Source organism: Chionomys nivalis, chromosome 1, assembly GCF_950005125.1.
Source record: "Chionomys nivalis chromosome 1, mChiNiv1.1, whole genome shotgun sequence".
NCBI lineage: Eukaryota > Metazoa > Chordata > Mammalia > Rodentia > Cricetidae > Chionomys > Chionomys nivalis.
In genome coordinates this window covers 36,727,936-36,749,165 of record NC_080086.1, presented here as the reverse complement: position 1 = coordinate 36,749,165, position 21,230 = coordinate 36,727,936, and the positions used below count along the sequence as shown (strand labels likewise).

General features: G+C 48.4%; 1 protein-coding gene across 2 annotated transcripts in view; it reads left to right on the top strand.

Moving 5' to 3' along the window:
• The window catches only part of Irak2 (interleukin 1 receptor associated kinase 2), a 53,813-nt gene extending 32,927 nt beyond the window's left edge, over nucleotides 1-20,886 (top strand). For both annotated transcript variants that reach the window (XM_057769074.1, XM_057769066.1), the window contains 9 exons: nucleotides 2,450-2,650; nucleotides 2,738-2,802; nucleotides 5,071-5,185; nucleotides 5,905-6,014; nucleotides 8,073-8,268; nucleotides 12,068-12,130; nucleotides 15,939-16,139; nucleotides 17,969-18,260; nucleotides 19,707-20,886. In XM_057769074.1, the coding sequence (XP_057625057.1) occupies nucleotides 2,450-2,650; nucleotides 2,738-2,802; nucleotides 5,071-5,185; nucleotides 5,905-6,014; nucleotides 8,073-8,268; nucleotides 12,068-12,130; nucleotides 15,939-16,139; nucleotides 17,969-18,260; nucleotides 19,707-19,819 (1,356 nt within the window). In that variant the 3' untranslated portion in view covers nucleotides 19,820-20,886. The remainder of the gene's footprint in view (nucleotides 1-2,449; nucleotides 2,651-2,737; nucleotides 2,803-5,070; nucleotides 5,186-5,904; nucleotides 6,015-8,072; nucleotides 8,269-12,067; nucleotides 12,131-15,938; nucleotides 16,140-17,968; nucleotides 18,261-19,706) is intronic.
• Nucleotides 20,887-21,230: the final 344 nt, after the last annotated feature.

Sequence of the window (21,230 nt, the reverse complement as noted above, 5' to 3'; positions counted from 1 at the left end):
TGTGATCTCCCTGTCTCAGCCTCTGGAGGGGCAGCCTGGAGGACAGGCCTGCACTACCAAGTCCAAGAGGACCTCTGTTTGCCGTGCCCCTTGTAAGCACAAGCTGACGTGTGCAGTTACAGGAACTGGTTTACAACCACCAGCCTTTCCCACTTTCTTGTCGGAGTTGAGCAACAGTCAGAGTGGTCCTGCACTTTGACTTGGTTCCAGAATGTGCTATGACTTTATTCCCGTGGGCACTTTCACCCTCATTTGCTAACACTCCCAGGTAGTCTTGTGACCGTATTGGTAGTAAGATGACCGCAATTCACACTGGGTTAGAAATGAAAGCCTTGGCTTGGGGTGCTGCTCAGTGTTATAGCCCTGGGTTCCACCCCAGCCAAGGGAAAAAAAGAAAAAGGAAACAGGTTGCTACTCTTTGGGGCAGGGTTCCATGTAGCTCAGGCTGACTTCAGACTCACTGTGTAGCTGAGGATACCCTTGAACTTTGGATCCTACTGCCGTCTCCTCCCAAGTTATTGGACAGCAGTCTTGTGCCCCCACACCCAGTTTCTGTGTGCCAAGGATGGAAGTCAGGGCCTGTGCATGTCCGGCAAGCACTCTGCCAATGGGCTGTATCCCCAGCCGTATTTGTTGTTGAGACAAGGTCTCACCGTGAACCTCAGTCTGGATTTGAATTTGTGATCCCCCTGCCTTAGAGTTCCAAATGCCGCGATCATAGGCTGGAACTACCATGCCCAGATTTTTCTTCTGATCTGAAAATATCATTTAAGTCAGGAGTGGTAACTCTTGCCTTTAAGCCCAGTACTCGGGAGGCAGAAGCAGGCAGACCTCTGTGAGTTCAAGGCCAGCCTGGTCTGTATAGTGAGTTCCAGGCCAACTAGAGTTACATAGAAACCCTGTTAAAAAGAAAAAGGTATTTTAAAAATCCATATTCTTGAGAAATTATGGGTTTGGTACCTGGGCAAGAAAGTGGCAGTTCCTGGGGCTGGTTAGTGAACATCTCCTGTGATTTAGTTAATCATTTTCAGAGATGCTTGGATCATCGAGGACCTTTAATCCCAGCACTCAGAGGAAAGCCATGCAGGTCTCTGAATATTTGAGGCCAGCCTGGTCTACATAGTATATTCCAGGCCAGTCAGGGCTACATAGTGAAACTTTGTCTCAGAAAAAAAGAAAAGTTTCTATTTGGTTTTCTTTTCTTCCTTTTATTTTTGCACATTAATCTTTAAAATTTTATTCTATATTTATGTATGTTGTATGTAAGTATGTGTATGCATGTGTGAGGGCATATACATGACATGGCACACATACGGAGTTAGAGGACAACTTTCAGGAATTAATCATTTATGTCCTGGGGATTGAACTCAGCTTACCAAGTTTTTCCAGCCCCATTCTCATTTTTTGACAAGTCCTAGTGTATCTAACCAGCAGGAGACCCGTTCATCTTTAATAGCCTCCAGTTCCAGAGAGCTACTGATAAAGGCAAATGTAACTTCAAAAATATAAGTTTCTGTGCACCTGTGTGTGAAAAGGGAGCTCACAGAAGCCTGACTTCTGTTTCTGGTCATCCATACGTGCCAGGCTTAGAATCTCTAGCTCCACTTAGAGAATTGTGTGGTTATTTGAACATTAGCACTGGCTAATATATATAGGTATAAGGGCAGGCCTATGGAATCTTTGTTACCACTGGTAACAAGATGAAAGCCTCTTGGTATTCCAGGCCCCCCCTAGGGAGCATGGAAAGCCAATTCCCAGAGTCATCATTGTAGCTTTTTTTTTTTGCTCTTTGGGGGTCCACCACCCATCTCCCAAATAAATACATGGAGACTTCTGCTTATGAATGTCTGGTCTTAGCTTTACTTGTTTCTAGCTAGCTTTTCTTTCTTTCTTTTTTTTTTCGAGACAGGGTTTTTCTGTAGCTTTGGAGCCTGTCCTGAAACTAGCTCTGGTAGACCAGGCTGGCCTTGAACTCACGGAGATCCGCCTGCCTCTGCCTCCTGAGTGCTGGGATTAAAGGCGTATGCCACCTCCGCCCGGCTCATAGCCAGCTTTTCTAACCTAACTTGAAGTATCCTGTTTCTCTTCTACATTTTGCCTCTGAGCTTTTTTACCTTTCTTTAGTCTCTATATCCTTTTTTCCTTCTTACTCCATGGCTGGCTGTGTGGCTAGGTGGCTGGCTCCCAGCATCCTCCTTTCCTTGCTCCTCCCTCTTCTCTTTATGAGCTTGGATTTCTCCTATTTATTCTCTACCTGGCAGTCCCAACTGTTTCTCTCTCCTGTCTAGCTATTGGCCATTCAGCTCTTTATTAGACCAATCAGGTGTTTTACACAGGCCCAGTAACACAGCCTCACAGAGTTAAACAAATGCAACATAAAAGAATGCAGCACATCTTTGCATAATTAAACAAATATTCCACAACACGTCATCCACTCTCCTCTCTCCAGGACTGCAGCACTTCCACGTCTGTCCCCAAGCAGGAAAAACTTTTGAGTTTGCCTGGAGACAGGTTTTTCTGGAGTGAGGAAGATGTCATTCAAGCAACGGAGGACTTTGACCAAAGCCACCGAATCAGCGAGGGGACCTTCGCTGATATCTACCAGGGGCAAAGGCATGGTGTGGCCTTTGCTTTCAAGAAGCTCAGGGAGGTGAGCTGAGGGTGTCTGTAGGGAGGGTGGGTGGAGCCCTGGGGCTAAAGCCGGATGGATCTTCAGGGGTTGTGTCTTTTCCCATAGGTGGCTGGCTCGAGTCCAGGGTCCATGGACAGGTTCCTGCAGGCAGAGATGCAGCTTTGCCTCAGGTAGGTTTCCCCTGGCCTGATGATGACGGCGGGAAAACAGTGCCTCCTATGTGCCAGGCAAGTGGCTAGCACCATCACTATTGCTTTGGGTCATTTTCTGTTGCTGTCACCTAGTGTCACAGACAGGGTGGTGTCTAAAGTACAAGTTTGTTTATTCATGGTTCTAGGAACTGGGAAGTTGGAGGGCGTTTGGTGAGGTTTCACGCAGTGTGTGGCAATAGTGGGCATCACGCTGTGAGACTGAGGGTCACTCCTCCTCTTCTTGTGTAGCCCTAACCCACGACCTCACCTAATGCTAGTTATTCCTAAGCACCCTGCCTCCAGATACTTTTGACTATAAATCTGGGGATAAGTTCCCAACATACAAACTCTGGGGCCCATGCTCAGGGCACAGCATAGACAAGCTCGTTCCATGTCCATCAGAACTCTACAACACAGAGCCACAGCTATCCAGGGCCACAGCTGATAGGTGCAGAAGTGAGGTTCAGTGTTTGGTTCAAGACTACACAACCAGTAATTAGCAGAGCTAGAGTGTGAGCCTTCGAGACTGTGTCCAGAGACCACGCTCTTCTTAAACAGCACGTGTATGCTTGGGTTAGAATTATCAAGAAACCTTGGCTTGTTCCAGCTCTTTCCACATACGAAGAAAGAGATCCTTCCTGTCCCATTTTGAAACCAGCAGATGGACTGAGAGTCTGATGGCAAACTGATCTTAGAACCATAGCTCTCTAGACACGTGGGGACCCATGGAACTAAGTCTGCCTCTGTGTGTTATACAACCTGAGAGCAAAGAATGGTTTTTATATTTTATTTTTTGAGACTAGGTTTTGTTATGTAGCTTGGTTGATCTGGAACTCATTATACAGACCAGACAGGCCTCAAACTCACAGAGATCCATCTGCCTCTGCTACCCAAGTGCTAGGATTAAAGGCATGTGCCATACCACCCGGCAAGTTTAGTGATTTTTATTTGTTGTTAGATTTGGGTTTGGTGGCATTTGTTTCTAGGACTTTCCATACGCTCTGTAGCTTGCTCCTGAACTGTATTCTCAGCTCTCGTTTTATACTAGGACAGGCCTTCACTAATTACTTCATCAGGTTTAGAATTTGTAATCCCGCCAGGCGGTGGTGGCACACGCCTTTAATCCCAGCACTCGGGAGGCAGAGACAGGCGGATCTCTGTGAGTTTGAGACCAGCCTGGTCTACAAGAGCTAGTTCCAGGACAGGCTCCAAAGCCACAGAGAAACCCTGTCTCGAAAAACCAAAAAAAAAAAAAAAAAAAAGAATTTGTAATCCCATCCGGGTCCTCCCTCCCTCCCTCCCTCCCTCCCTCCCTCCCTCCCTCCCTCCCTCCCTCCCTCCCTTTCTTTCTTTCTTGCTTACTTTGAGACAAGGTATTATTATGTAGCTCTGGCCGCCCTGGAACTCACTATGTAGATCAGGCTAGCCTCAACTCACAGAGATTCTCCTGCCTCTCCTACTGAGTGCTGGGATTAAAGTCTTACACCATCACACCCAGCTAGATATTTCTCTCGTCATGCATATGAAAGACCATACACACATGTAACATGTATACACTTTTTGTGGAAACCAGATATGTACTTATGCCCTTTCTCCAACTCTGTGCTTTCCTGGATTGGTGGTTACTCCTTCATTATTGGTTTAGCAGCCCAGGCTTTCCCAGGTTACAGGGAGTGCTCAGCTCACTTGAAGCCAGGTCACCCCTGCCTCATGGTACACTGCAGACAGGCTGCAAATGACGAGTTAATGAGACAGGGAGGCAGCAAGATCTGACACGAGGCCACCTGCAGTTGTCCTGTGAGGTAGGCTGGGCTGTGATCGTGAGAAGGACATGGAAAGCTGTGTGTAACAGTGCATGGTGATTCATGAGGCCAGAGGTTTCTGGAAGGCAGAAAGAAGCGTCCTTTGTTCAGATAGACATGTGGACAGTTCACATGTGGAGCCTGAGGTGTGGTTGGAGTCCTGAGAAAAGCCAGGAGGAGAAAGATGACTCAGACATGGGGAGTCCCCAAGTTAAACCAATCTGAGGCGGTTGCGGTGGCCTCTAGCAAGTTCTTCATCCTTAAACTCGTTTCCAGAAGTGGAGTGGGGATGGGGCCAGACTGCATAGCAGGGAAGTAGGGTGAGGCTATCTGGGATCAGAGCCTGTGGCACCTGGGAGGTGACTAGTGGCCTGGGATGGGAAGGGAGGGTCTGCCTTTGACTCTTGCTGTTTGATGCCTAACTGTACATGGGTGTTGGGTTCAGATGCTGCCACCCCAATGTCTTACCTCTGCTGGGCTTCTGCACTGGAAGACGGTTCCACAGCCTCATCTACCCCTACATGGCAAATGGCTCTCTGCAGGACAGACTCCAGGCTAAGGTAAATAACTGGGTCATGGGTTGTGGTCGGATAATGGAGCAGATGGCTCCTGCCTAGGGGTCGGAAGGACTTAGAAGAGTGTTTGTTACCTTTCTTGAAAGCTTATACAATTCTCAATACAGACATCAATGCATCCTTTATTTTAATTTTTATTTATGGTAAGTTTTTGAGACAGGTCACCAGTAGACAGGCTAGCCTCAAACTTGCTATGACCTTGAACTTCGGATCCTCCTGCCTTTACATCCTGAGTGCTAGGATTGCAGGCATATGCTACCATGTCTGTTTTATGCAATGCTGGGGAATCAAACCCAGGACTTTGTGGATGGTAGCAGACAGTCTATGACTTAGCTACATCCCCAGCTGCTTCTTCCTCCTCTTCCTCCTCCTTTTGGTGCCAAGATCAAATCTCGGACACTGTACATTCAAGGCAGGTGCTCCACCCCTGAGCTTACTTCCAACCCTTCATGCCTGTTTCACCCGAGGCAGCTGAGGCTCAGAGGCCTTGTCTATCTTTCCCAAAGCCACATAGTTCACGTGCGTGCGTCTGAACTTGGATTTACAAGTCAATGTATTCAACAAAAATACCATCACTTCAAACCAGTACCTCATGCTGACTGAGCCCTGTGACCAAGGGCGGCTTCTAAGGAGTCCAGGAACAGGCTATAGGGACTTTAGAATGGTGCAGGAGTGACCCTTTCTGTTCCTTGACTTTTTCTCAGGGTGACTCAGACCTGCTGCCCTGGCCCCAGCGTGCCAGCATCTGCTCAGGACTGCTTCTGGCTGTTGAATACCTGCATAGCCTGGACATCATCCATAGCAATGTCAAGAGGTAAGCTAGGCCTGCGCCCCCCTCCCCAGCCCTGCCTTCGAGAATGAGGCCAGCCTCTGTTCTGGCTTCCTATCTCTCTAATCTCTGTCTCTCCTCTCCTCTGCACCCCCTCCATTGGGGACCTTAGCTCTCTCCTTAGGCCCTCAAAAGCCAGTACTTCTGAGGGGTGCTCTCTGTTCTCACCCAGCATGTGAAGCTGCCGCTATGTCTGCTGTCTTTCTGAGCCAGTGTCCCTGCAGGCCACAGCACCCTTAACGTTCACACTCCAGCTGGGAGCTTTGCCAGCCTCAGGATCTGAGCTTTTCTCAGTACCCGCCTTGCCTGTGTCTGTTGGTGATGGGTGTTGTCAGGGAGGCTTCTTGTCCCCAGCACCTTGGTTACAGGGAGTGCTCCGCTCACTTGAAGCCAGGTCACCCCTGCCTCATGGCACTCTGCAGACAGGCTGCAAACGATGAGTTAATGAGACAGGGAGGCAGCAAGATCTGACACAAGGCTGTCTGCAGTTGTCCTGCAAGGTGGGCTGGGCTGTGACCGTGAGAAGGACATGGAAAACTGTGTTTAACGGTGCATGGTGATTCATGAGGCCGTTCTTGGATGTCCAAGAGGAAGTGGTGTGGGAGAGATTCCAGAAGTGCCCAAAACATTTAGGAGAACCAGTCACCCTATGACCATAGATAGGCCTTGCAGCTGGTTCACCAAGGTTCCTCCCACGTGGCATATGCCAACTTGAAGATGCTTTCCTCTCCTGAATTTCATCTGATGGCCCTAGCACCTGTGCTGAGATGGGCATGAGAGCTGGCCATGGACCCACTGCCAAGCTTGGCAGGTCTGCTGACTTCTGGCTTGTGTGTGTGTGTGTGTCGGGGATTGCACTCAGTATTGAACATGCCCGGTGTGCTCTGCCCCCCATCTGCATCCTGACTCATCTGCAACTTACTCTCCTCTCACACGACTCCTCATGCCTAGGAGACTCCCTGACTCCCAGTTCCTCCTCTCCTTTCTCCCCTTATTTGATCACGGGAGGTGTCTCCCCATGTTGCAAGGCATCCATGGTTTGTCATGATTTCTTATTCTTGCCCATGTTTACTGAAGTGCTCCTAATAGTAGATATTGGAGTTGCTGGCCACTATAAAAAAGATTTTTAAACATTTTTTTTCTTTTTGACTTATTGAGACAAAGTCTTGCTGCAGAGCAGAGCTGGCCTGTAACTCCTGTGTAGCCTAGGCTGGCCTTGAACTTGTAGCTGTCTCAGTTTCCTGAGCATTGGGTTTAGAGGTAAAGTACCACTGTGCCTGGTCTGCTATCTTCTTTTTCAAATACTGTTTGGTGGGCCAGTGAGATGGGTCAGCAGGTAAAGATGCTTGCTGCCAAGCCTAAATTTGATCCCTGAATTTACTCTATATGGCAGAAGGAGAGCCAACTCCAGCAAGTTGTCCCTCTGAGCTCCCCTTGAAAGATGGAGTGCATGCTCCCTCCCGCCAAATAAATGCAATAAAGCACTGCTAATGTTAGTTCTGTGCCTGAAACTTAACCTTTGGTCCCCACTCCCTGGGGAGCTCTTTCTCGGAATTAGCTCCCTCCAAGTAGAACCAGGTCAAAGGAGATTTTCACTTCTCTTTGAAATGTAAAAGTGGGTACTTTCCCTACTACCTGAGCAGAGTGAGTGGAAAGGAGGCCAGGGTTTGGATTCGCAATGGAGAGGCCAGGGCTTCTCATGGGAACAGCTTCGAAGAGTCTAAGCCAGCATGAGCAGTGGGCTGGCCTGCTGTGCTGGCCAGGGCTGACGTCTGTGTAGGGGTGGGAGTCTGCATCTCCCTGGCCACATTCCTGGGGCAGCTAGGCTAATGTTCAAGTCTATTCCCACTTAGTGGAGTGAGTGGGTTTCCAAGGTCCTACCCATTTATCGCTGGCTGTTTTATGTTGAGGGTCTTCTGTGACTACCGCCCCACCCCCTTGCAGGACTGACACTGATCACTGCTAAATTGTTTGGCCAGAGTGTCTCCATGGCAACCTCTTCGTCCCAAAGTTCAAAGGCTTTCTTCACTTGATTTCCTACAGTACCAACATTTTGCTGGACCAACATCTTATCCCCAAGCTGGCTCACCCGGTGGCTCACCCATGTCCTGCCGATAAAAAGACCAAATACACCGTCATGAAGACCCACCTGTTCCAGGCCTCGACTGCTTATCTGCCTGAAAGCTTCATCAGGGTGGGGCAGCTGACCAAGCAAGTGGACATCTTCAGCTGTGGAATTGTAAGGGTCTCGGGACTTGCATGGAGGTGCTGTCGAGGCAGCCAGACTGTGACTCTAGGCCAGATCTGAGACAAAGCCTACTGTGGCATCTTTTTACATCTTTTGTTTTAGTTGTTTTTTAGTTTATGGGTGAGATGTGGAGGTGTGGGCCTATAGGTCAGGTGTCCTTCTCAGGTACTATCAACCTCCTTTGGTTCTGGGGCTTTCATTGGCTTGTCGCTCACCAGTTAGGCTAGACAGTGGCCAGTGAACCCTGGGGACCCTCCTGTCTTTGTCTTCCCCAGTGCTGGGATTACAAGTGCATGCCTCAACACCTGGCATTTTTATGTGGTTTCTCGGGATCCGAACTCAGGCCCTGATATTTGCAAAATGACCATTTCACTGACTGAGCTATGCCCCAAGTTTGCCCCAATTTTTTACTCTCCTTTTTTTGGTGCTGGAGATAACTCCCAGGCCCTCAGTCATGATAGACATGTGCTCTACCACTAAGCCATATTTCTTGTAAGTTATTTCTGTTGTTGTTGTTGCAACGAGGTCTCACTCTATAGCCCAGGCTAGCTACTAATTTATAATCCTCCTGCCTCAGCCTTTAAGAAGCTGGAACTGGGGGCTGGAGAGATGGCTCAGCGGTTAAGAGCACTGGCTGCTCTTCCAGAGGACCTGAGTTCAATTCACAGCACCCAGATGACAGCTCACAACTGTCTGTAACTTCAGTTCCGGGGCATCTGACCCTCACACCAATGAACGTAAAATAATTAAAGTTTTTTTAAAAAGTTAAAAAAAAAAGATTAAAAAAAAAAAGAAGCTGGAACTGCAGGTGTGTGCCACCGGTCCTAACTTTCATGGTCTATTTTGTATGGCTTCTGATAATCCCAGCATTTAGGGGATCGGGGCCGGAAGATTGCTTCTAGTTTCAGGCTAGCCTAGGCTACATAGTAAATTCTTGGTCAATTTGACCTTGTCTGAAAAACTCTTAAAGTAAAAAAAGGTGTAGACAGAAGCTGTATATGGTTGGTGGGTCTAGTGCGTGCAGGTATTATCTCTCAGCTTTTTGATTCCTATCCACACTGCTGGCTTAGCCAACATTTCTTGCATCAAAGATCCACCTATCTCGGCTTCCCAAGTGCGGGGATTAAGGTCTGTGCCTCCCCGCCCAGCTCAACACATCTTTCCAACACGCATTTATCATTCCTGTCATAGTCACGTCTGTAGTCAGTGTCCAGCCGCCTCCCCTGTGTACTTCCTGCTTCATGACCAGGTCCCAGGGGCTCAGGGCCCACTCACCCAGCCTGATGGTCTGCTCAGTTTGTCTTGAGGACACTGACTCCTCTCCACGTCTGCAGGATGGGACCATTCAAAGGGCTTAGTGGACACGTAGGTTTGGGAGATACTGTTAAAAGCCAAGTAGGAAAAAAAAAAAAAAAAAGCCAAGTAGGTTTTTCATTATAGTTAAGAGGAGCTTTTAACAGGATGGTGACCCTATGACCTGGGTGACCCCGTGACCTGGGTTGTGAACTCACCAGAAAATGCTATGCAGGCTTTCCCAGCTTCACTTGGCGGTGGAACCTCGATTTCTTGGTGTGTCTGTCTGCCGTGGTGTTCCACAGAATCCGCTTGGGTAATGCTGCCTGAGAAACCCAGTCTGTTTGCCTGCAGCCACATGCAGGCCTCAGCACACCGGCCTTTGCCTCTGTCCTCCTCCCTGTCTTGAACTTTGTACTTCCTCTTCTTGACCACAGTCTCCTCTCTGTCCACATCTGCCCCTGAAGCCCACACTCTCAGCTGGACCTCTGTGTATGAGATTCAGCTTCTGTCTCGGCTGCCTCCCATCCTCTCCACAACCCCCTGCAATTCCCTGTGAGTGCTTCAGTGAGGCAAGCGGCCCTACTTGAAGAACCAGTGGCTCTCTTGTAGGAGAGACGGGGAAGTTCCAAGAGAACCTAGGCAATTTAGGAAGACTATCTCAAAACAAACAAAATAGATTCAAACAAAAGGAAGAAGAAAAAAGCAAGTCAAAACAAACCAGTAGGGCAGACCTTTTAGCCACCAGGCAGTATGGCCTAATCCAGTAAAATTTCAGTCATGTAACTCCTGCCTACTCCATGTCTGGACCTCAGTTTTACCTTCTGTAAAATGGGGTTAGTGGTGCGGATAGAGAGTGATCTGATTCAGATCATTGTGTCGATGGAGTGGCTTATCGGGGTGCAGAAACTTTTCATTGAATCAAACCAAATCAAACCGAATTAGGAAAAGCCCAGGTTTAATGAATACCAACACTTCTGAATGGCTTTCCAGCCCCCCAGAGAGGAGATGGGAAAGGAAGACTGGAAAACCATGTGTTTTTTTTCTCGGGGGAGGGGGGCAGTTTAAATACCCTTTGGGAGGATCTTGAGCATCTCTGGGGAGGGGTCATCATTTGGCGGGCTCTCTCAGGGGTGGAGTCTGGACTGAGGCAGCTCCCAGGGAAGGGGGCTTGGGGTGGAATTTCCGCCTGAACAGAGAGACTGTCTCAGATAAATAAATAAATGAAACTTAAAAAGAGAGTAATGGGTAATGAGATGCTGTGTATAGATGGGTATTGTAGTACTAGTGCGTGTGTGCGCGTGCAAGCGTGCGCAGGTGTGCACATGCCACAGTGCATGACGGGTCAGAAAACAACTATCGGAGTTGCTGTTTCTCTTCTGCCTCCTTTTGAGATCAAAATCAATGATCTGGCCTGCCTGCCATTGCCTCATCTTGCCCACTTTATCTTAGTGGTTTTTGGTTTTGTTTTTGTTGTTTTTTGGGGGGGTTGTTTGTTTGGGTAGCTTTGGCTTTACTGGAACTCACTCTGTAGATCAGGCTGGCATCAATATCTCAGCATTTTTATGGCCACTAAGTGACCCTTGTCAGGGACTTGTTCCTTCCAGAATCACCGGGCTGAGACAGAGAAGGCGTTGTCCAGTGTATTGGGTTGTTTCCTGTTTCTTCCTGCCTGCAGGGACCTGGTTGGCTCTCCCTTCTCAGCTGATCCACTCCCCCTTCTGTTGTGGCACGCTGTGCTGCCCTCTGCTGGCCACTGCCAGTGTGCTCCTATTGCCCTAGGAGCAGGGTTGCCTCAGTGGCCAGTGTCTGCTCTAACTGCTGCAGGAGGGTGCGGGAGAAGCTTGACATAGGCCAGCTGTTCACTCTGTAGCACAGCTGCTCTACCACATGTGACAGTTGCAGAGTCAGGGCCCAGGTTTCAGTTCCCAGCCCTGAGCTCACTTCTTGTGCAGGGCAGGACTGCAGACCCTCCACGCCTGTGTCTTTACGTTGCCGAGAATCCTGTGAAAGGCAGGCTTGCTCTTCACATGGACACGGATCCCAGTTTTCCCCTTGGGTGTTGGCTTGCACCTGCTCGGGGCTGTGCTCCTTTGTGAGTGAATTAAGCAGAAAACGAATCATGTGGGTGAGGCAGGAGGACCAGGAGCTCGGGGTCGTCCTCAGCTACAGAGTAAGTTCATGGCTGCCTGGGCTACAGAAGACCCTGTCTCAGAAACAAAAGATGGGTCAGAATGGCTGAGTGAATAAAGGTACTGGCAGCCAGGTCCCAGTGGGACCCACATAGTGGAAGGAGAGAACCAGTGCCCACAAGTTGCTCTTTAATCTTTACACAAGTGCCATAGCATACGAAAACCAACACACACACCCATACACTGTTGTTAAATAAACATCATGATGATAATAAAACAAAACAGAAGCCTCTGTCATTGCCTAAATCTTCGGCTGACTACAGGCATAGCAAACTCACACTGATTCTGTGTTCTGGCCTATCCAGGTATTAGCTGAGGTGCTCACCGGGATCCCTGCGATGGACAAGGACCGCAGTCCAGTTTATCTGGTAAGACATTCAATCACGTCTGGTCGGTTGGCTGGTGTTGTTGGGCACATGTTTTCCATGTGAGCAGCAGGGCCTTGTTGACCCTGCCTATGTGTGCACAGCTGCTGAGCCACATTCTATCCCTAGCTTTGTTCTTTTGCTTTCTTTCTCTTTGCTTCTTTATTTTTCCCCTCCCAGGGTTAGGGGAGGTTTTACCTTGGAGCCTAGGCTGTCTTTGAATCCTTGGAGATCTTCCTGCCTCCGGCGTCTCTCAGTTGTGGGATTACAAGCCTGTGCCACACACTCAGCTGCAGCCCTGCTAGTGAGCGTCTTCCATCACAGCCAGCCTTCCTTTTCTTTGGCAAGTCCTTGCACGCGCTAGTAAAGCTGTCATCATTCAGCCCATGCAGACCGTGGGCCGTGCCGTTTTGCTTGACTTCACTCACTGTTTTCTCTAGTTTTCCTTCGGATTTCCTGGGAGTTGGCTCTTGAGACCTGCCTAGGTTCGTGGTTGAGTCTTCTGTCGAGAATGCTTTGTCAGGGCTCCCCACACTGTGAAGTCACTGCTGGCTCCAGATGAGACCTCTCTTCCCTGGAGGGTCAGGACGTGGGGCTCTGTGAATAGCTTCTGGATCCCTTGTCTCTCTCTGTAAACCACTCACTCATTCAGCTGTGCTGATTTCCCCCTCCTTGAATGGCGCCGCATTTCCCCAAAGATAAATAGTGAAGAGGTCGTGCTTACACAAGGAACTGTGTGAGTGTCACAAGTGCCATGCTGGCCTTAGTGGTCTTTCCTTCCAGGTACTGAATCTCTGATGGTGTCAGGCATGTTGTGTTCTCAGATCCTGAAACCACATACTTGTTGGCTGGGTAAATGGAGGCACAGTGGGGCTTACTTTTTTATTTTACCTTTTTTCTCCCTCTGAGATAAAATCTTGTTCTATCGCCCAGGCTGGCTTTGAATTCCTGGGCTCAAGCAATCCTCCTGCCTTAGCCTTCTGCATAGCTGGAACCACAGGCCTGTGACACCATCTGTGCTGGGGAACAGATGCGGGCATCACAAACACTAGACAAGGGCTTGACCCCTGAACTACATTCCCAGCCCTTGCTTTGCCTTTGAAGCAAACTTCACATCCCATGGCTGGTCCTCTGTCAGAACTGGTTTCTGAGTCTGTATGAAAGGTTGTATAAAGTGGCTAGTTACATTTACATTGAATGGATGCATTTTATTGAAAAGGCTACAAACAGGCTGGAGAGATGGCTCAGTGGTTAAGAACTCAAACTGTGGGCGGTGGTGGCGCACGCCTTTAATCCCAATACTTGGGAGGCAGAGGCAGGTGGATCTCTGTGAGTTCGAGGTCAGCCTGGTCTATAAGAGCTAGTTCCAGGACAGGCTCCAAAGCTACCGAGAAACCCTGTCTCAAAAGACCAAAAAAAAAAAAAAAAAAAAAAACCAACCCCCCCCCCCCAAAAAAAAATCAGTTTAAGGGGCTGGAGAGATGGCTCAGGTGGTTAAAAGCACTGACTGCTCTTCCAGAGGTCCTGAGTTCAATTCCCAGCAACCATATGGTGGCTCACAACCATCTGTAATGAGATCTGGTGCTCTTGTCTGGCCTGCAGAGGTACATGCATGCAGAACATTGTACACATAATAAAACAAATCTAAAAAAAGAACTCAAAATGCTCTTTCAAAGGACCCAGGTTCAATTCCCAGCACCCACATGGCATCTCACAGCTGTCTGTAACTTCAGTTCCAGGGGACCTGACACCCTCACACAGAGTGAGTGACTAGAATGGTCCGAGGGACAGAGACTAGTTAAAGGGTGCATGTTAGGCAGCGAAATCAAGCCTCACTATGTAGCTCAGGCTGTCCCTAAATTTACAGACCTCTTCCTCAGTCTCTATAGAGTGCTGGGTTTAGGTGTATGTAATCACACCCAGCTTTAGAATGTTGTGTATCTTAAAATATGTAATTATAGATATGTGCATATGGAGCAGTGCTGTATGCACTAACAATAATAACATACATTATTTGATATGACAAATGTAGAGGTTGACTTTGAGCTCCTGATTCTCTTGCCTCCACTTACTAAGTGTTAGAAAAGGCACACACCACTATTTCCTTTTCTTTTTCTTTTTGTTTGTTTGATTTTTCAAGACAGGGTTTCTTTGTAGCTTTGGAGTCTCTCCTGGAACTAGCTCGTTTAGAATAGGCTGGCCTCGAACTCACAGAGATCTGCCTCTGCCTCCGGAGTGCTGGGATTAAAGGTGTGTACCAGCCCCGCCCCGTTCTGTTCCCTCTTTATCTGGCTTTGTGCCTGCTGCGTGAGCAGTGTAGCAACTGAGCTGCAGCCCTGGCCTGCTAAATGAGCTTGCGTTCTCCCGCTGTCACTGCCGATTCTCTCCTGCTCCTTTGCGGTGATGTCATTCCTGGCACTCTTTGCCATTAGTCCTCAACAGCAACCTCTCATAGTTTTATTTTAGTTTTTTCTTTTCTCATCTTTCTTGGTGAGATGTTTCAAATGCCTTTTGGAAAAGGTGCCTCAGCTTCTTATGGTTCTGTTTTGCTCCTGTGAGTGCTTCCAGCCCCTCCACCTGGGCTCCCAGTTCTCGCCTTCAGTTTGGTTCTCTTGAAGAAGCTGCTTCCAACTGGCAGTGCCTGTGACTCCAATTTCTGCAGTCAAGGGTGACCTTCAGGGCCTGCAGCTTTCTGTCCCCTTTCACTGTGAGATTTACAGGCACCTTGGTACCAGCAGAAGCAAAAAGGACCCGTGTACATGTTAATGCGATTAATTTATGAGACTGTAGAGATGGCAGCTAAGAGCACTGGTAACTCTTCCAGAGGACCCAAGTTCAGATCCCCAGCACCCGTGGCCAGTGGCTCACAGCCACCTGTGACTCCAGCTGCAGGGGACTGATGCCCTCTTTTGGCCTCTGCAAGCACTCATACAGATGGTAGGCACACTGTCTCAAACACACACACACACACACACACACGTAAGTAAAAGCAAATCTTTAAAAAAAGAGATTAAATTGGGGCTGGAGATATGGCTTTGTGCTTAATAATGCATATCCCACTCTTTCATAAAACCTGAGTTTGGTTCCTAGAATCCTCACCCAGGGGCTTTCAGCCTTTACCCTGTAACTCCAGCTCCAGAGGATCTGACACCCTCTTCTGGCCTCTGAGGGCATATGTACTTACACGTACACACCCACATACAGACACAGACACATATACCTACAAATAAATAAAAATAAAATCTTTTTGTTGTTGTTGTTTTGTTCTTTTGAGACAGGACTTTTCTGTGTAGTGCTAGCTGTCCCGGAACTCACTTTGTAGACCAGGCTGACCTTAAAGTCCGGAGAGCCTGCTACCTCTGTCTCTTGAGTCCTGGGATCAAAGGAAGGTTCTACCACTGCCCAGCAAATATATTAAATCTTTCAAAAAATATTAAATTATAAGTGCCGGGCATGTGGTAAGCGCTATGCAAATGTTGGCTGTTAGTATTCACTGTGCATATATTAATCAAACGGAAGACTTTTATTGGAAATGGGTTATTGATTTTTTTTCCATCCATCACACTTAGGCCCATTATTGGATTTGTATTGTGTTACACCCAGGAGTAGGCATTTCATGGTCTCATTTTCTATGGAGTCGCTGAATCTGGACGGGCAAAGCCATTTCAGATGAGCTGTAACTGTCACAGGGAATGCCCTGTGCACAGAAGTCCTTGGGTGCTGAACTTGCTTGGGGACATCACATTTCTTTTTAAGACATCTTGCCACCACCTGGCATCTCACCTGGGTTTCCTCATTCTCCTTCCAACAGAAGGATTTGCTTCTTAGTGAGATTCCCAGCAGCACTGCCTCGCTCTGCTCCAGGAAGACAGGCCTGGGGAAGGAGGTGGCGAAAGAGATCTGCCGGAAGCACTTAGAGAGGAGGGCAGGGCTGTTGCCTGAGGCCTGTGCCGAAGCCTGGGCCACGGCTGTGTGTCTCTGCTTGCGAAGGCGCAACGCCAGCCTGGAGGAGGTGAGCTCTTGTCTGCCTACTGCCTTACTGAGGGAGACTCACACACTGGTGATGCAATAAGTCACGTTTAGACTTGGTTGTTCTCAGCGGAACCTGCTGGGGCCAGGTCAGCAATCAGGATTGCTGTGTGGGTCATGGGGGACCCTAAGAGTGGGTGTCTGACTGGACTGCAGGGGGTGCAGGACAGGGCCTCTCATGGGAGTCAGTCTCTTCCTGTCTCCCCTCAGCCTGCTATCACTCCCAGTGTGTCACTGGCCCTGTGGCTTTTCCTCCTGTCTCACCTCAGCCTGCTATCTCTCCCGGTGTGTCACTGGCCCTGTGGCTTTTCCTCCACCCTCTTGGAGAGGATGACTTGGAGTGGCCCAGGGGCTCCTAAGCTGGGCTGTAATAAAGTGCCCAAAGGCCTCTCACTAACCACAAAGGACATATCCATCGGAGCAATCCATTGCTGTCCTGCTGCCCTGTGTTCCTGCTCTCTGCACAGGAGTGTCCGTGTGGCGAGCACCAGGATGGTGTAGGGCGGGACTCACTGTGTGGAGCCTGACCAGGAACTGATGCTTAAGCACTTACCGAACAGTTCAAGAGGAAGGCCCGGGCTGAGGGAGAGGCTGTCACATCTTTAGGTCTGGAGAGAAGTACAAGTGGTTGAGGCATAAATTCTCTGGGCAGAGTGGCTTGTCATGAGGTTGGTGAGGAAAATAGGCCGGAGTTAGAGGGCCCTGGGGGTACAGGGGGATTTTTCAGGTCCCTGGGACTCAGCAGGAGCAGCATATTCTTAGACATTCTAAGCAGGCCTCCCCTTCAACCGCACACTTTCAAACCTCCAGCTAGTTATTCATTCTGCCAGTGGTTCAGTGTGTCAATTAAGGCTTGGGTTGACCACAGTGAGGTAGTAAAATACATTGGTCTAAGTGAGATAGACATTTGCTGCCTTTAGGTGAGTGGTTTGGATGCAGGTAGCCAGCCCTGCAGTGCCAGTAGCATAGTACTAGGACTGTGTTAGCTACATAGCTCCCATGGTAACCGTCTCTAGCCAATCCGTTCTATCATATGGATCCTGGGGCTCAAACTCAGATTGTCAGTCTTGGCAGCAAGTGCTACTGAGCTGTCTCACCAGCCTACACACTGACTTTTTTATTTTTGTTTCTCGAGACAGGGTTTCTCTGGGTAACGGCCCTAGCTGCCCTGGAACTAGCTCTGTAGACCAGGCTGACCTCGAGCTCACAGAGATCTGCTTGCCTCTGCCTCTCAAGTGCTGGGATTAAAGACATGCACCACCATCGCCTGGCAACATACTGAATTCTTTTCAAGTCACCAGGGAAATGAAATTTTCTTACCAAGGGTGTGTACAGTGAGCTGTAGTGCATGTCAGTAATCCTGACTACCCGGGATGCTGAAGCAGAAGAACCGCACGTTTAAGACCAGTTTGGGCTGCAGAGTGAGTTCAAGGTGTGGAGGCAGTTTAATGAGCTCCTAGATCTCGTTTGTAAGAAGACAAATGAGAAGGCCTGGGATGGAGCTCCATGTTGTGTGTTTGCCTAGGGTGCACACCCAAGGCTCTGTATTCAACTCAAGGTCTTATAGATGCACGCAGAAACCTGCCTGCACCTGACCCAGTCATCGTGATCAGAAGAATGGGGTGTGGTGATTGGGCCATCTGAGTTCACACACTCACCTGTGGCTCTGGGTGCTGGGGTCAAGTTCAGATCTCTTTAAGGAAAGATGCTGTTCTTCCCACCGCAGCAGACTTTTGATTATAATGCCCAGGAGACCAGGCACTGGCTCTGGTTTTAATTCGTGTTCCCGTCTTGTCTGTCTCCTCCCCCAAGGCACGAGTCTCAATGGCTGGGGTGGAGGAGCAGCTCCGAGGTCAGCCATCCCTCCCCTGGAGCACGGTTTCTGAGGCCACAGGCTTGTCTTCCAATACACCAGAGGAAACAGATGACGTTGACAATTCCAGCCTGAGTGTCTCCTCTTCTGTGATGGGGACGTCGTCGTGTGCAAGGGTTGCCTCCTCTTCACTCTCCAGGGAAGATGGATTAGCACAGCCATCGACCAGTGTGAGACCAGAGGCTGACTCCTCCTCAGAGGTCTGCACAGGCTCACAGCCACCTCAGGATGGTAAGCTTAGAAGGATGAGGTAGCCATGCGCGATCGTCCCTGTGACCCTCACTTGGACCATCCCTCCCCGCTTCTCATTCATGGCTCTGTTTAGTTGTTCAGCATTCACAGCTCAGGGGTCACACAAAGAGGAAGCCCCGTTCACCAGTGACTGTTTATTTCTGTCTGCTCACTGACCTCTTAATTCTTTTACACCTTCATCTCTATATTGCACCCTGGTCATAGCTCCTGCACGTCCTCTGGGACCACTGTGTGGCTTTCCCCATTCTTGATCCACTGGGACCACTGTGTGGCCTCCCCCATTCTTGATCCGCTTTGGCCTCTGGCTCACTAGTTCTTCCTCCAGGATCCAGAGAGCATGATATTTATTGATTTTTAAAATTTAAAATATTATGTGTATGGTATTCTGTCTCTATGTATGTCTGTGCAGTACAGACTCCCTCCAGAAAGCTGTTCTCTGACCTCCTTGTGTATTCAGTGACACACACGCGCGCACACACACACACAGCTGTTCTCTGACCTCCTCATGTATTCAGTGATACACACACACACACACATACACACACAGAGCTGTTCTCTGACCTCCTCATGTATTCAGTGATACACACACACACACACACACACACACACACACACACACAGCTGTTCTCTGACCTTCATATATTCAGTGGTACACACACACAGCTGTTCTCTGACCTTCATGTATTCAGTGGTACACACACACACACACACACACACACACACACAGCTGTTCTCTGACCTTCATGTATTCAGTGGTACAAACACACACACACACACAGCAAAATAAAAAATATTAAATAAGTTGAGACAGAGTTTCTCCTGCACTATCTGGTGAAACCCTGTCTCAATTTATTTATCTTGGGATTGCAGGTATGTGCCACCATGCCCTGCTAGAGTGGTTTACAAAAACACACTGTATAACTCATACCCATGGTATTTTAAAACACGTCCTTGGGGCCAGCAGGGCCTTGTGTAGTCCCTCTTGCCTGCCTCTTCTTCCTTGTCAATTGCTTCTGAAGCCTCCTTCTATCACTGCACTCTGGTCCCAATATGCCAGGCTTCCTAGTGAAATAAAAGTTGAAGCCTTTTTGATGAAGAGTCACCATGCCTTATACACATGCCTCACTGGTAGCTGGGTTTTCACTACTTCTTTGGGGAAGAAGGAGATTTAGAAACAGCTGTGGTACTGTTGACTTTGTGCCTCTCCCCTATCTGTGGAGGGACACAGGAGCCTTTCTGTGGCAAGGATGTGTATGTGTGGTGAGGGTTGGGGGTTTGGGGGCTTATGGTGTGTGTGCAGACTTCCTGCAAAGGCAGATGCCATGATATGCTGCTTGCATTTGGGACCTGATCACAAACTTGATAAAAATTTTAATAGCAACACTTGTTGAAGCTGCACTTTTTCTACTTTCTGTTGAACTTCAGCTACAGAAACTTCATGGAAAATTGAGATCAATGAGGCCAAAAGGAAACTGATGGAAAACATCCTACTCTACAAAGAGGAGAAGCTGGACAGCTTGGAGCTTTTTGGACCCTGATGACCAGAGCAGAACTGAGGAATCTTATCCTCAACTGAATAGACTATTGTCCAGTCAAGGAAGAGGTCTTTGGCAGCCTAAGGTCTGTCGAGACCCATACAACCCAAATGCCAGCCTGGACAGAGGGAAACCTGTTTTCATCAGTGTTGAGTTGTAGGGAGAGAGGGCAGGGGACCTCAGCTTACACCAAACTCCAGGAAATGCTCTTCCCTTCTGAGACTTCTGAGAGGTCTATGAAGTCGAACACCTGGCATGTGACCCAGGGATTTGGGTGGTTTTATGGTTCCAGGAAGTCCATGTTAAGTACCATCCCAGTAGCGGCTATTGTCCCAGCCGCGACTGTTGTCCCAGCAGCGGCTGTTGTCCCAGCAGCTCTCACTCCTCCACAACCGACAAGAGCAATCCTGCAGCACCCATGGTGATTTCCAGAGTTATCACCTGTCAGTCGTGTCTGCCGACAGCTTTCCGCAAACCTCCATTTCCTAAGAGACCTTCAGCTGGTGTCTCAGTGAAATTCTTGACTCATCTCTCAAGTTCAAGATTACCAAAGCAAGGCACTTGGCAAAGGACTTAGCAGGCTTTCTGCGTCTTCAGTTGTGTAATCCCCTGGTATTTATGAACCGCTTGCTGTGCCCCTTCATCCTCCCATCACGCCAATGCCCAGTTTTGTTTTTTTTTTTTTTTTAATGGAGGCTCCAGGATTGTGTGTTATTTATAGATGGGTGAAGACTCATGAGAACTAGTCTCATGTTTAATTCTGCTGCTAGCTAAGTCAGTCACTCAGTGTGTGGGAATCTGAGTCCTTGTACGGTAACCCCTGCCCTATTCTCCCTGCCTCAGCTCTTGGGAGGAAAGGTGCTAGGGACGTACTTTGGAAAGTGCATCTGTCCTGTTTTATAAAATAAATAGAAGGTATTAACTTCATGTTTCTGCCATGTAGGAAATGTTGATGCCATGGATATACTTTTGAAAAAAGTCATGTTGCAAGCCCTTTTGTGAAATAAAGCTCTTTCTAATTCACTATTTAAAATAATTCCACAATAGTGACTTTCTTGTAAAATAAAAATGTTTGCAATCTCATAGCAATCTTATAATTATTTTTATGTCTGGGTAATTTGTTTACAGAATGTGTTTAACTCGAGGACTCTTGCTTTTATGTACTTTTTGTCTGTATAATGTATGCGTGCATTTCTTTGTGTGGACATGGCGTGCACACCACCATGTGCTAGTGGAACTCAAGAGGACGACTTCAGCTGTCAATCCTTCTTCCTCCAGGTTTGCTGTTCTTCTGTTTCTACGCAAGGCTAGCTGGCCCATTTCCGTGTAGGTGCGCTTTGATTATATACACCCCTGCTACACACCCAGCTTCTGTGTGGGTCCTGGTATCTGAATTCAAGACCTCACGTGTTAA